Source organism: Balearica regulorum, chromosome 5 (genome assembly GCF_011004875.1).
Source record: "Balearica regulorum gibbericeps isolate bBalReg1 chromosome 5, bBalReg1.pri, whole genome shotgun sequence".
Classification (NCBI taxonomy): domain Eukaryota; kingdom Metazoa; phylum Chordata; class Aves; order Gruiformes; family Gruidae; genus Balearica; species Balearica regulorum.
In genome coordinates this window covers 56,176,648-56,190,077 of record NC_046188.1, presented here as the reverse complement: position 1 = coordinate 56,190,077, position 13,430 = coordinate 56,176,648, and the positions used below count along the sequence as shown (strand labels likewise).

Here is a 13,430-nt window from a genome sequence, read left to right as displayed (position 1 = left end):
CCTTAGTGCTGCAGCTCAGACAATCAATTGGAGTCAGGCTTCTCCACTGTCAAGAAGGATGTATGTTTTATTTCATTTTCATAGGTTTTTATAACAAAGAATAGAACTGTAAATTATACATTTAAATTTAAAAAAAAAAATAAAAGAAAAAACACAAAACCAACCACAAACTATATTGAAACAAGTTTTTTCTTTAAAAAACTTCATGTCACTTAGGATGACTATTGCTCCCTCAGACAAAAAAAGAAAAAAAATAATCACTCTTCTTCCCCTTGAAATGAGGAAATTATACATCAAAAGCTGCAGTGTTATCATTTTATAGCTACAAGAGCTGAATTATTTTATTTAAAATATAACACAACAAACCTGAAAGACCATTCATCCACTATAAGATCACTCTATAAAGAAAAAATGATGACTTTCCTTTCAATTTGTAAACATTACTAGAACAACTTACCAATACTAATTTCCAATTTTAGAAACAGTATCTTTACTCACAGACACATTATTAAGCTCTAAAGACACTTACATAGTAACATACACATGAATGTCAATTCATAAGCAACAAAAAAGTGCTATGTCACATTTGAACAGGTAGTCAATACACCTGCATGCTTTAAAAAAATAATAAAATAGGAAAGTAGATAATACTTCTTTTTTTCAACAGCATCTTTTCTAATGCAAATAAACATTTTAAAATATGATTAGCTAATAAGCTTTGTAAGTATACCTTAAAAGAAAATTTGCGATTTATGCGATCTTCAGGTCCAACTGGAGATATTACGTAACTAGGCAATGGTATGCTACCCAAAACAGATTCTTCTCTGCTGTCTGTTGAATAAAAAAAAAATAGAATCTCATTCACTGCACTTTTCAGTGGGGTAACAATACATTCTCCTTTAAGGACACACAGACAACAGCCATTAAGTAGAAAGAACAGTGGTTCAGACTGGATATAAGGAAAAGAATTTTCCCTATGAGGACAGAGCAGCAGCAGAACAGGCTGACTAGGGAGGTTGTGCCATCTCCATCCTTGGAGTTTTTCAAGGCCTGACTGGATTAAGCCCTGAGCAACCTGGGCTGACTTCTGTCCTGACTCTGCTGTCACCAGGCAGTTGGACTAGACACTTCCTGAAATCCCTTCTGACTCAAATTTTCTAATGACTCCACACCAATAATACATGGAGAAAAATGTTTTATTTTTAAAGAAACAAGACTGAATTTTTTTGAAAAAGATCAGTTTGGAGTTTTGTTGAGGTTTTTTTGGGGGGGTGATTTTTTTAGGTTCAGACAGAAGAATACCCTTTGAGAATAAAGCTTATTGTGACAAAGGAACTCTGACAGGCTGCATAATGTGACGGACCTTCCATTTAGTATTCTACATCTAGGCTAATTGCTATAATTAGGAAACCTCTATTACTGCTGGCTCTAAAGTGATCAGCAGCAGAAATGGAGTGCCTAGAAATAGGAATTTGAGTTTCATATTCTGTAATGCTTTCCAAAAATTGTAATACACTATATAATATTCAAAACTTCAAAATAACCTTGGGTAAAACCATTATTTCTAGTTCAGGCCAAGATCACATCTAACCTTTTTTGGTAGAAATACTGGATTCAGAACATCACAGTCTTACATAGTCCTTTGGATTAAAGCTGAATCAATGTCCTGATCTGGTCATAGTGCATTCTCAAAAAAATCAGCTGTCCAAGTGCAAGCAAGTAGGTAACACAACACAGACCAGAGATGAGATAAATCTTAAACTGGTATTGCTCCCAAATGTTTTGTAATGGAAACCTTGGCATATATCAAAGATAAGTTATGTGACAAAAGATCATACAGCACCCTCTTGTTCCCCAACTCTGGCCTGAAATTTGCTGTGCATTAAAGACATAGATAAGTAATTGTTTCACTACGCATCTTCTCAGAATACCTAACTATATGTGAAGAGTTCAATTAGTTTATGCTTGCAATGTGATCTGAAGAGGTGAACTGTTACAGACTAACTCAAAGGAGCTAGTAGCTACTCACCTTTGTAGTAAAACAAACAATAATCAGCAAGCACAAACCATCGCCTTTTCCATAATCGCATTCCAGAGCTATCCTGAAATGCAAGAAACATGATACACTTTTCATGTAAGGAAAGTTAACAGCTTATCATACAATGCTGCACCAGTGAGCAGTTTACCAGAAGTTTACCTAAATATGGTATTAATTGCAAAAACAAGTCATTTATATTTTAGCAAAATATTATGTACCAAGAAAGATAAGAGGCAAAACATCCATCTATAAAATAATCAGGGTAGAATATTCAAACTGCTAATTTTCATTAAGTAATTAAACTTGCATCCCAAACAGCATTCAGATTAACCTAAGACACAACGGATGCATATTTTATCTAGACAGATTTATCCTGCAATAAAGAAACAAAGCATGCATCTGGATGGCATAGACTCCTACAATGATTGCCTGTAGACCAAGATGAAAATCACTACACAGCCGGGAAGTATGACCTCACATTTCGGGCAAAGAACCCCTATAATTCTACATTTAATCTCCCATATGTTACCCATGCCTAAAATGTAATTTAATCAAATATTCCTTACGAAATAAAACAGGGCTCATAATGTGCAAATTTTAAATGAAGTATAATATAACATGCCTGTATATAGTAATAAGTATAATAGAATATTATCTGTATATAATACATATCACCTTGTCAAAATTATTAATATTTACATTGACATTAATTTTAGAAGCTTTTAAATTGCCAGACTGTAACCTAAGCAAGTACGACTTATTCAGCTGAGGTAATCTTCGATGAGACCAGCAGACAGAAAGCATCTTCAGGCTTTAAGTGCTTGCAAGTAGAGGAAAGGGAACAGAAGGAAACAGCTAGAAGAATGTTGTATATAGTATTTCCCATCTTCTTTCTGCAGTCATATTAAGTATGCAAGGACTTTCTTCCCTTTCCTTTTTCATGCTACAATGCTGTCAACACACTCTGTGTCTGAGTTCCAATTCTGTCCTGAAAACAAATGGACTTGGGTAGTGGATGTCAACAGAGTAGAGAGCAGAATACAGCTCTCCATGCAGGAGGCAGCGGATGGCTGTCAGCAATTTTCCTTTCCTGTATATGTAGAATCATAATTGTCAGCCTTAGATTTCAGCCTTGTCCTACTCATCCCTAAACCTAGCTGCTGGATGTCTGGTGGTAATCTGATGGATGCCGACTGCCAAATTATAAGCAGGGAAGTATTCTCATACAACAAAGAGCTTGCTTTACTTTTTGCACTCAAGGATGTGCTGCTCTGTCAGCTTAAGAGTTCAAGATGCAGCAGCTGTAAAATTCTGTTTGTTGAATAAAATCCTATAATCCAGCCTTTGCGTGGACACTGGTCTTGGTGACAGCAATATGTGGTGAACGGGTCCCTGTCTCCCTTAATTTTCTCCCTCCTTCTGGAGAACAAAAGGCATACGGGTTGGAATTAAGCCTTTGATCAGGGTATAAGGATGTAAGCAGATGGAATAAGCCAACCTCAGGTTTATAGTGTGTTCCGAGGAAGACTGAGATCAGCACGGCAGTAAGTCAGCCGGATAAAACAGGAAAAATAACCAGATTTAGACAACGAAGTTATAGCCTCAACATTTAACCACGATAGCAATGTCCATTTATCCTTGTTTCCACTTCTGAATCAAACCTGTACGTAAAACTTGTTTTTCACACTTGCTGAATGAAAGCGCCTCATTACAGAAGCTTGTGGGAGTACCCAGCACTACCCTGCACCACCACCATTTGAGCTTCTATTTTTTCAGTTACTTGGAAGGCACTTACTTTTGCTTGTTGATGGTACTGAAGCATATGAACAGAAACAGATGATTACACACATACCTGTTTGTGTAGCCAGCCTCTTACTATAACAGGAACATTGGGATTCCTCCTGATAGCTTGTTCCCTCTTTCCAAAGCTATGAACTTTGTTTCCAGCCTTCACAACCTGTAAAGAAGCATGACGTAGCAGTGATTTTTTAAACTGTACTGAGACTCATTTCATATTACAAATAATTTCACTGCAATAATTCATACTTCATTACACAGTAACAAAGTATTTATAGCATTTTCAAGGGCAAGTAAATAGACAATGATATTTACAACATAGTAAAGTTAATCTCCCACTATCATCAACATATCAGTGCCAGGATCGTCTGCCAACTCTCAGTTGAACGGCAGCAACCCTGGTAACTGTAGTCTGAAAGGCAGAACTGCTGAAATTTTAGTGTGCTTGGGAAGTATTTTTGAGTGCACTACAAGAGCTGCAACGTGGTACAAGTCTGTTACACACACAGGACTTTGTCCGCATGAATCCTACTCTTCCTGTTTGTTTTTTGGTTGGGTTTTTTGTTGTTGTTGGTGGTTTTGGTTTTCTTTCCTGTTTCAATTCAAACAGCATTGATAGCTTAATAAAATGCTTGGACTTTGACCCTGCAAACAAAAGGAGAAGACCTAGAGAGACCTAAATGGCAGTAAGTGGAAATCACAAGGTCTGGGTAATGGTTTGTGTTTTACTGCAACCTCAGTTTTGACTCACATGGGCAAAACTATTTCAAAAACAAACAAAGAAAACCTATCAGTCCGTGAAAAAGACAGCAAGAATCTCTGGATGAATATTCTGCCTGTTCTTTTCCAATCTTAGCACAGTTTGCTACTGCAATTGCTTTACGAACTTGAGGTGCACAAACCACCCTTACAATTGGCTCCCAACTTCTCCAAGGAAAAAGCTGTCCAGATTCACACTCTGTCTCCTTCCCACAATGTCCCCTTTGTTTGAACCTCCCTTCTCAGCTGGCCAGGCTACTGATGCTCTGTCAGCTGCAGACAAACAGTAGCTCTGGAAACAAGCACATTTATCATACACAAGGGATGATATCATAAAAATATCTAAGTGTACTGCTTTGGCCAGTCAGGTAACATCTGACTAGAAGACAGCATATATAATAATGAAAATATTCTAGCAATATATGGTAACATTAAATGGATTCTGTTAATTTTGAGGCCCTTTACCAACCTGCACTAAATTTCACACATTTCAGTAGACATAAGCACACATCTTAATGCAGGATTAAGATAATAGCAATAATCACTAAGAAAAAAAAAATCCATTTTTTCTTTGGTGCTCTAGCGTATAAAACAGCAATGTAGATTTAACACACATAAGGAGATCGCAAAGGGCAGATTTTTACTAGGTAATGTCCCCAAGGTCTGTTTACCAGGAAGCAGCATACTGCTTTCAGCTCTGCTGAGAAGTCAGGTGAGCTGCAGGTCATGGTCATTTTGGTGACACGCCCTGACACTTAGGAGACAGGAAGAACGCCAAGTACCGGCTTTTCCCTGTGAGTGACACCTCAGTGAGAGTCTGCACAAGATTTACCCCGCCCAGGGCAACATTAGGGTTAGCTACCACAAACCTAACAGGCCAGGTTGTAAACAGCAACAGGTTCCTGAGCAGGTGCCCCTGCCATTCAGCTGGAATAACCAGTTCACAGTAAAATCCAGGTGAGGATGGTATCACCGAGATCTCCCAGCCCATTTCTCTGCCACACTCAGCTAACAGGCTGCAGAGTACTAGCTTTGTGCAAACACAGCGTGTTAATCATGACCATAAAATCCCTCTCGGTACTCACTCATAGACCTACAAGCAGCAAATCTGATACTAAAGGAAAAAATAAGATGTTAGGCATTTTGTGTTTGCTACTGAAAATATTTCAAAAGATAACTTCTGAACCTGTGTACAAATATCACTTTAAACGAACACACAAAGATGTATCATGAGGTCAGCCAAGCTCTGGATGATCATATGATCATCAGGCCAAGCCATATATATTTTCTGTTAAGAAAAACAAGAAGTAATCAATTCAGCCAAAATTTAAAACACCTGTTGCCAAAGGTTAGATATAACAGCTACATTACAAGGGTGGTGAAAAATAATGAGGCCTAAACTGTTTAAAGGCTCTGAAAGTCAAAAATTTATGCTCCGCACTGGAATAGAAATCAATTTACAAATGTACAAAATTTAGTTTCCTAATTTTTCTCTCTCATATTTATCCTAGGACGAGTGGATGAATAGAGGAACAGTTAAAGTATAGCTGATCTAGCCTGAGAGTAGGGTTTAAATTTGATTTTCTTCATCAGATCGCCTGTCAGTGATCAAGCACTTTGATTCTCTGGCCTTATTTAATTGGAGAAAAAAAAATGCAGACCACAATGTAGAAAAGTCATCCTTGGACTTGGTCAAAAGACCAAACAGTTTCTATTACATGGCAGCAGGCAAAGTTTTCCTAAGGCTGTGTATTGTATATCAATACAATACCCATACAGAAACCAAAAAAATCATTTTATAGTGCTTTAAGTAATGAAAATTTTCGTATCATTTGTAGTATTAATCATCTCATTCTGTTCTGGAATAAAACAAAGCATAACAGATACTGAATGTCAGGCTTTGCTTCCACTAGCTAAAATAAAAAGTTAGTTTAAAAGAAAAGGCATATTTTTTAAAACTATTTGTCTCTACTGCAGTAGTCTTTTCCTAACTTAAAATATTCTGATATCATTGTCGTATGTTGAAAAACGCAGATCAGAGCAGCTGCCTGTGTCACTGAAGACAAAGAAGTTGCTTTTGACTCCAGTACATTTGTTATGCTGGCTTGTTTGTGAATGACTCGTAAATTTTGGCAATAAAACAAAATGTCAAGAGCCAACATTTTCAAGTCCCTTTCCATCACTGCGTCATCTTCTTCCTTACAGTAGTCTCTAGCTGAGAAGAAAAGTTGCTAACTTAATTATAAAATGTAATATTTTTTTCCTAAAACTGAACAGTCAAAAATAACGTAAACACCCTTTCATTTGGAACAGATTTTCTAAATAGCAAACAAAAAAAACCCAGCCCACAAAAACCCAACCTGTATAAGTCAAACTCTTCTGTTCAAAAAATCTCAATGCTAATGAATTAGCTAACAAACTAACAAATGAATTCATGAATCCTTTCGGTATCTCTAAGTAAATTAGACAAAATCCTTATTTTCAGGTAAGAAAACCTGAACCTCTCAGAAATTCCTGCTCTTAATATTGAGCATTCATCTACAGTGGCCCTGAACTAATCCCTGTGTTCTACACTCCAGCTCCAGACAGCCCCACAGAGCTGGCACCATTGCACACCTGTCACCATCGCCGGTTTCTCTCAACTGCTAGACACATTCTTTATTTACTTTTTGTAATCCTTACCAGTTCATCTTGGAAAAATACCAGCAACTATCAGTGTCATCAACAATTCAATTACTTCTCTTATGCAGAATCCATCCAAAACACACTCTCAAACCACAGGTGTAATAAATACATTGCACTACTACTCTTTAAGCTTTCGACTTGGCCAAAGTGCCAGTAACAATTATAAGCTTCCATTCACGCCATTAGATGCTATAACAGATTAAATTCCAAATGTACTTTACTCTCAAATTGAAGCAGATCTTTATTCCTCCATATCCTTCATTTGTAATCAACATAAATGGCTTTTAATATGGTTAATAATGTAATTGAATTGGCTATGAACAAGCAGATCTCTGGAACAGATAACAATTGTGGTTTATCAGCATGCCTTTTTGCTTTTTATTCTATCAACTCCATGCCCCTCAAATTCCAAAAGGAAAGGTAGACTGTGTTGGTCTAAAGTCCTCAGACAACTTATTCAGACGGTGCCAGCATCAAAATGGTGGGGCCTACCCCAAGGACCTATGTGCATTTCTGGAAAAACTGGTTATATCTCAAGTGTCTTACAAAATGAAGTCATATATATATTTATATGCATGTCAATAAAACATAATGACATTTTGATAAGTATAAGCCTCATTTTGGTTTCTTCTTTTTCATCTTTCCAACATGCTCTTCTTGTTGTACACTGTACAGTTGACATTGTTGGACAGAACATGCAAAATTCACTTTCCACACAATTACTTTTTATTTCAGAAGTTTTATTCAATTCAAGTTCAGACTTAAACACTGCAACCAGGAAGCCAGAAGTCTTCATCTCTTTCATCTTGAACTGAGAATGACAAATCTGCTGTACAGTTGGCAGCTTAACTTCCCCCTCAACCCCAAACGTAGCAATTCTTAGCTGTCAACTTTCTGCAGAAGAGTCAAGTGAAAAGCCATGTACCTGTTCGTGCACCTTCTGATTTGGTACTACTTCAATGCGCTTGCTATATAAAAAAATCAGTTTAAATATGGCCAGGATTCTAACACTACACCTACACAGTTCTGTGATGGCATTTGCAGGACAAAATTATGAAAGCATTTCATAAAAGATAATAATTAGCTATGAGTAGCTAGAGACCTTTGCCATGACCAACAGAACATGTCTCTGGCTTCCTGATTGTGTCTCAAGTCTGTGTCTGGAAACTCACTCTTTGAAAGAACGATTATGGAACTCACAGAAGAAAACATTTAGAAAAAGATAAAAGGATCTTAAAATCTACTCTCAATGTGCCAAAAGTAAAAAATGGAGGACACCCTTTACAGCCTTTATTCTCATTGCTAGTTCACTTGAATTACCACTGCGTCAGACTCTACAGAACGAGAGGAGTGATTTCAAGCCTGGAAATGCATGCAGTGATCAAAGCAAGCATATAAGTTCTGTGTCTTAATTAAAACTCCAGTAAAGTATTTTTCACTATTTTTCGAATTATCATTCAATACTGTCATGTGGGTATACTGTGCTCTTATGTTGTAAAAAGCTTTTTGCTTGGGTAGAAGATGGTACCGCTTCTTTGAGGTAAGTTATTAAACTTATAGGCTAAACCTATGGCCCTATTAAAATCAGCATTAAAAGAGTGTTGGATTTGAAGCCAGTGACATTCTAACCATCAAGCTGAAACAATAGCCTTTTTCCTTTACCTTAGAGCCAGGTTTTGTATCAATAGCAGATGTAGTTACTGCAGTCGATGTTTCACTGACCATGCTTGAAGGTCTTTGGTTTATTTGTTGCTTGGACATAGATGAATTCTGTCTAGAAAACAAACAAAAACAAATAATCTAAAGCACATTGTTTCAAACAGTCAGCTTTGCCTCTTCATATTTAAGATTCACAGCGAGCAAATGAATGACAGGCTAGTCAAACGTTTCCCATGCATCTGCAACTTCCTTTGCACCACCCCTATTATTTTGATTTCAGGTATTTCTCAAGCAGATGCTGCCCATGACATCTGATGATTGGTATTTGTCTATGTATCAGGAAGAAGAAACCTGCCAAACTGTCTGCAAATCCAACAGAGAATCAAGTTATAACAAAGAGCACTCAGAGAAGATAAGGCTAATGCAGAGAAACTAAACTGCATCCAATTTAGAGGCTTGGCTGCAAACATGCAGAAGAGCCAGTACTGAGGAGAGAAGGACAGGAGTCGGCACTTTGCAGTAACAGGGTTCTTAAAAATCAAAGTGAGACTAGCCTACTGTTAGAGCTTTCACTAACTTCATGTTAGATCTTTGAATCTGCCCAAAATACGATTCATACTAGAATATGAATTATTAAAATACCTTTTAAGTGAAATGGTGCAATTCATGGCAGATATTGTTAGAAATAAATAACTTCTGAGTCATACTAAGATTCAAGAAATCTTGGTAACTAGCTCAGATGTAGACACCATTTAAAACATAGGTGAGATCAATCCTACCATAAGAACCTGTTCAACAAGTAAGAATTCAGTACAGCAGCCCAGATGAAGAAATAGGAGGATAAACGGAAGTGCAAAACCTTGTGGAATCCCATATGCAGGTTGTGAAGAGAAGCCTCAGCAGCCAAGCTCAACACCAACTTGTGAATTAAAGCCACAGGTGGCATTTTCAAAAAGCATTAACAACAGTTTAGCAAATTGCATTTTAGGAACAAGTAGCAACACAGTCACATCAGAAAAAAACCCCACAATAAACCAAATGATTAACAACTTATGATTTTCTTTTCCCCATGTCAGTAAGTCACCAAAGCCATTTATTTAAAAAAAAAAAAAAAACACACAAAAAAACCAAAACAAAAAACCCAAAAGATACACACAAACCATGCCAAACATTACTTTCGCTACCACTGAAATCCAGGCCAATTCTGAACACAACAGAGAACAGAGTCATTCTGAGTGGTATCAATCAGAAGAACAGAGAAGAGTTTGTGATTGTAGTAGCTCAACACAGGGTTTAACTGAGGACAAGGTTGTTTGCCACCATTACTCTTCCTTACAACCTGAACAATTACCTGTCCAAAAGCTTTTATAGTTGATGTGGTGTCAGGGAAAGCACATTTTTCCATTTGTGATGACACGGTTTCAATTAAGTTCGCAAGGAAGTAGCACAACTTTGATCCCATTTCCTTTATACCTTGCTTATCTGGCATAAATCCCTTCTTTCTAGCTTCTATATGTAAGTTCAGGTCCAAGAAATGAGAACAAACTACAGCAAGTCCCTAAAATCCCTGGTCAGCCTTTAATGCACGAGAGCTTCATCTGATCAGTTTGAGTCAATTTGCCTCACCTCTTATGGAGCAGGTACCCTACTTCAGCATTTAATCAGCTTTAGGAATACCCAGTTTCACAAAGAGCAGTTTAAGACATTTCCCGTATATAACGCTGCCTGCCTAAGCTATTTCTGTTGATCAGCCAGTCTTACCTGCTTTTGACTCTGTTCTCACTTGTTCCCTTTCTACTCTATAAACTTTCAAAACAGAAAATGCAGACTTACAATGTGCCTGCATTTTACTTGCAAAACCATCTTACTTGATTTTTCCTAATATTATCAAAAAAGTTCTATTTCCCTGCTTAAGGCAACTAAATATTAAGAAGTAGGTATTTCAAGGAGGGAGGAATACTAACAGAGATGTGACAGTCTTCTACATCGCCTCCTCAAAATGAATCTAAAGTATTAGATTTTATATCATTAACAGGGCCACTAGAAAAGAGTTGCAAAAATATGAAAACAAAACCCATCCAAGGAAAACATTTGGCCTCAGAAGACACAAACTTTCACTTCTTCCCTTGAGGTTTAGATTCTTTACAATGTCCACATCACAATATTGAGTTTTATACAGTAGGACAGTCACACAATACATGTTATTTTCCAGATACTCATTGGAGCAAGGAGGGGGAGAGGAAGAAGTAGAGGGAAGAGCATAGAGCACATAACATCCATAATCAGAAAATCTGTAGGCTTTCCACACTATAGATAATCTGATTAGATTACGTTTATGCATTTTATAGAGTAGCTATTTCACAGAGCGCTAACTTTCTCAGGAAAGACAGAAATGAAAAATAAAAATTTTCAAAAAACTGGAATTAATTTTTCTAACAAAAACATTAATATAGAAAGAGAAATAACCCCAGAGGAATGGCTTTAATCTACCAATCAAGGTAGGCAAACTCAGATTGAACAGACTTTCACTATTCCACAAGATACTGTTTCACAGTAGGTTAAACATACTGTAGTTTAAAAAAATTAAAAAATTAGAAGAACTACAAAGGAAGATAGACTTTATAAGTTTAACAAGACCATCGCTATCAGAAAATCATAATACAATACAGAACAATAAATGCATAATTTCTAAACATTTATAATTTGGTCATTCAGTGATTTCTCTTCCACTTGCTATTGAAAATGATCACTGACAATAAATCAAGCTTTCCTTTTCTAATAGTACCAAGATTAATGACAAACTTCAATTGGGAAAAGAACAAATTCACAATGAGAAAAATGTTTTCTAAAAAACGTGAGGTTGCTGCCATGTGGAAGAACTCTCATAGCCAGCAGGAGACAGTATATCCACCAAAAGAGAAAATACATCATTATTCTCCTAAAAAGTCTGGCAGCAAACACTGGCGATCCAAGCTTTCTGCACATGAGATGTAACAGAAAACACCACACAATACTGAAAATTAAAATTTAAATTACTTGTATATAGTATTTCAAGGATAAAATAGATTTGCATGAAATCAGAATGTAATGAAACTGTATTCAAGTCTCTTAATAGCTAATTAATATTCTCAGTCTGTTTTTAAAAGCAAATAAAAATATGCAGAATTACCTGAAACATCCCAGCATGTTAATGGAGTTAACACTGTCCTAATACTGTTTACAGATTAATCTTTAAATGTAAGTGACTATAGCATTAACTACCTGCATTAAGAAACATTAGTTCAGAATCACTATTACCAAAGATGTTTGGTAATATCTGTTATGCAAGACATCCTGTTCTGTCTTCATAGTGCTGGGTTTTGTCTATTTTCATGATAGTTTTCTTACTGTCTCGCCCAGGTGTGTGCATACACACGCAGAATGGCAGTATGTACATTTGGAGCTCCGGTGCCTTTTAAATCTCTAAAATACTGGAAAATAACACTCTATATATTATCTCCTGTCAAGCAACTCCCTGCTCTACTTAAACAGTGCTAATATGTCTACAGAAATCACATTTAGCAGCTAAAAGAATTACAAGGCCGATATTTGGTTTATTTAAAAAAAACCCACCACCAAACACTGACCACCACAAAACCATATTACACCAGTAGCCCATACTGAAAATGCAGTACTCACGAGACAGCACATTCCTTTTCTCTAAAGGATCATAAAGATTAGTTGACTTAGAAGATCCACATTCATACCAGCAACTTAAAAAGTTTATTTTCTTGAAACTAAATACGACATAATAACATCATGTCAATCTAGTTTTAATATTAATAAATCTCCTATTCAGTGAGATAAAAAATTAACTGTTCTAGTATTTCTATACATGTAAACATGGCAGATGTTTATTTTCAGGCTGTTTGGGTTTCCTCCTTTCTCTCCACTTGATATTTTTGCTGCTATAGTAACCAAATGCAATAGACAAAGTAAGATGGCTCAGTCCCCAGAGGTGATACACAGGATTTATCAGTTGACCAAAAACCAGGCAAAAGAGGGTAACACTCATTGGATTAAGCTCCCAATGTATACGTATACATTTTCTATATTTCCACATTTATGTTGAAGTCTTATCTTTTTCAACTTTAAAGTTCTATCTTCTCATTTGCAAACATAATACAATCAATCAGAAATACATTGTAAAACCTCTGATACACAACTACTAGTGTTTAGCAACAGATGCAATTCAATATACGGTTGTCAGTTATTTGAAGAACTGTTATTTAAAGAAAGATGAGAGAAGAAATCTAAACATTATGTACATCTATCCTAAGTAATTCTATCATAGATTTTTCAGAGAAATGCACGATATGGTTGAATTAGCTTTAACGCTTGTCCAGCAGTCTTATCTTAATGTTCATTTTTTCATTGGCTATTTATGAAAAATCCCCTTGTGAAGTAAGGGTTCATTACAAACATGAAAGCAAGTACAGAAATTAAGATACAA

At 36.3% G+C, this 13,430-nt stretch overlaps 1 protein-coding gene across 7 annotated transcripts in view; it reads right to left on the bottom strand.

Moving 5' to 3' along the window:
- The window catches only part of PLEKHA7 (pleckstrin homology domain containing A7), a 166,871-nt gene that overhangs the window by 53,187 nt on the left and 100,254 nt on the right, over positions 1-13,430 (bottom strand). For all 7 annotated transcript variants that reach the window (XM_075755047.1, XM_075755048.1, XM_075755044.1 and 4 more), the window contains 4 exons: positions 8,942-9,053; positions 3,891-3,995; positions 2,030-2,102; positions 731-831 (listed from right to left, as the gene is read on the bottom strand). In XM_075755047.1, coding sequence (XP_075611162.1) covers positions 731-831; positions 2,030-2,102; positions 3,891-3,995; positions 8,942-9,053 — 391 coding nt within the window. The remainder of the gene's footprint in view (positions 1-730; positions 832-2,029; positions 2,103-3,890; positions 3,996-8,941; positions 9,054-13,430) is intronic.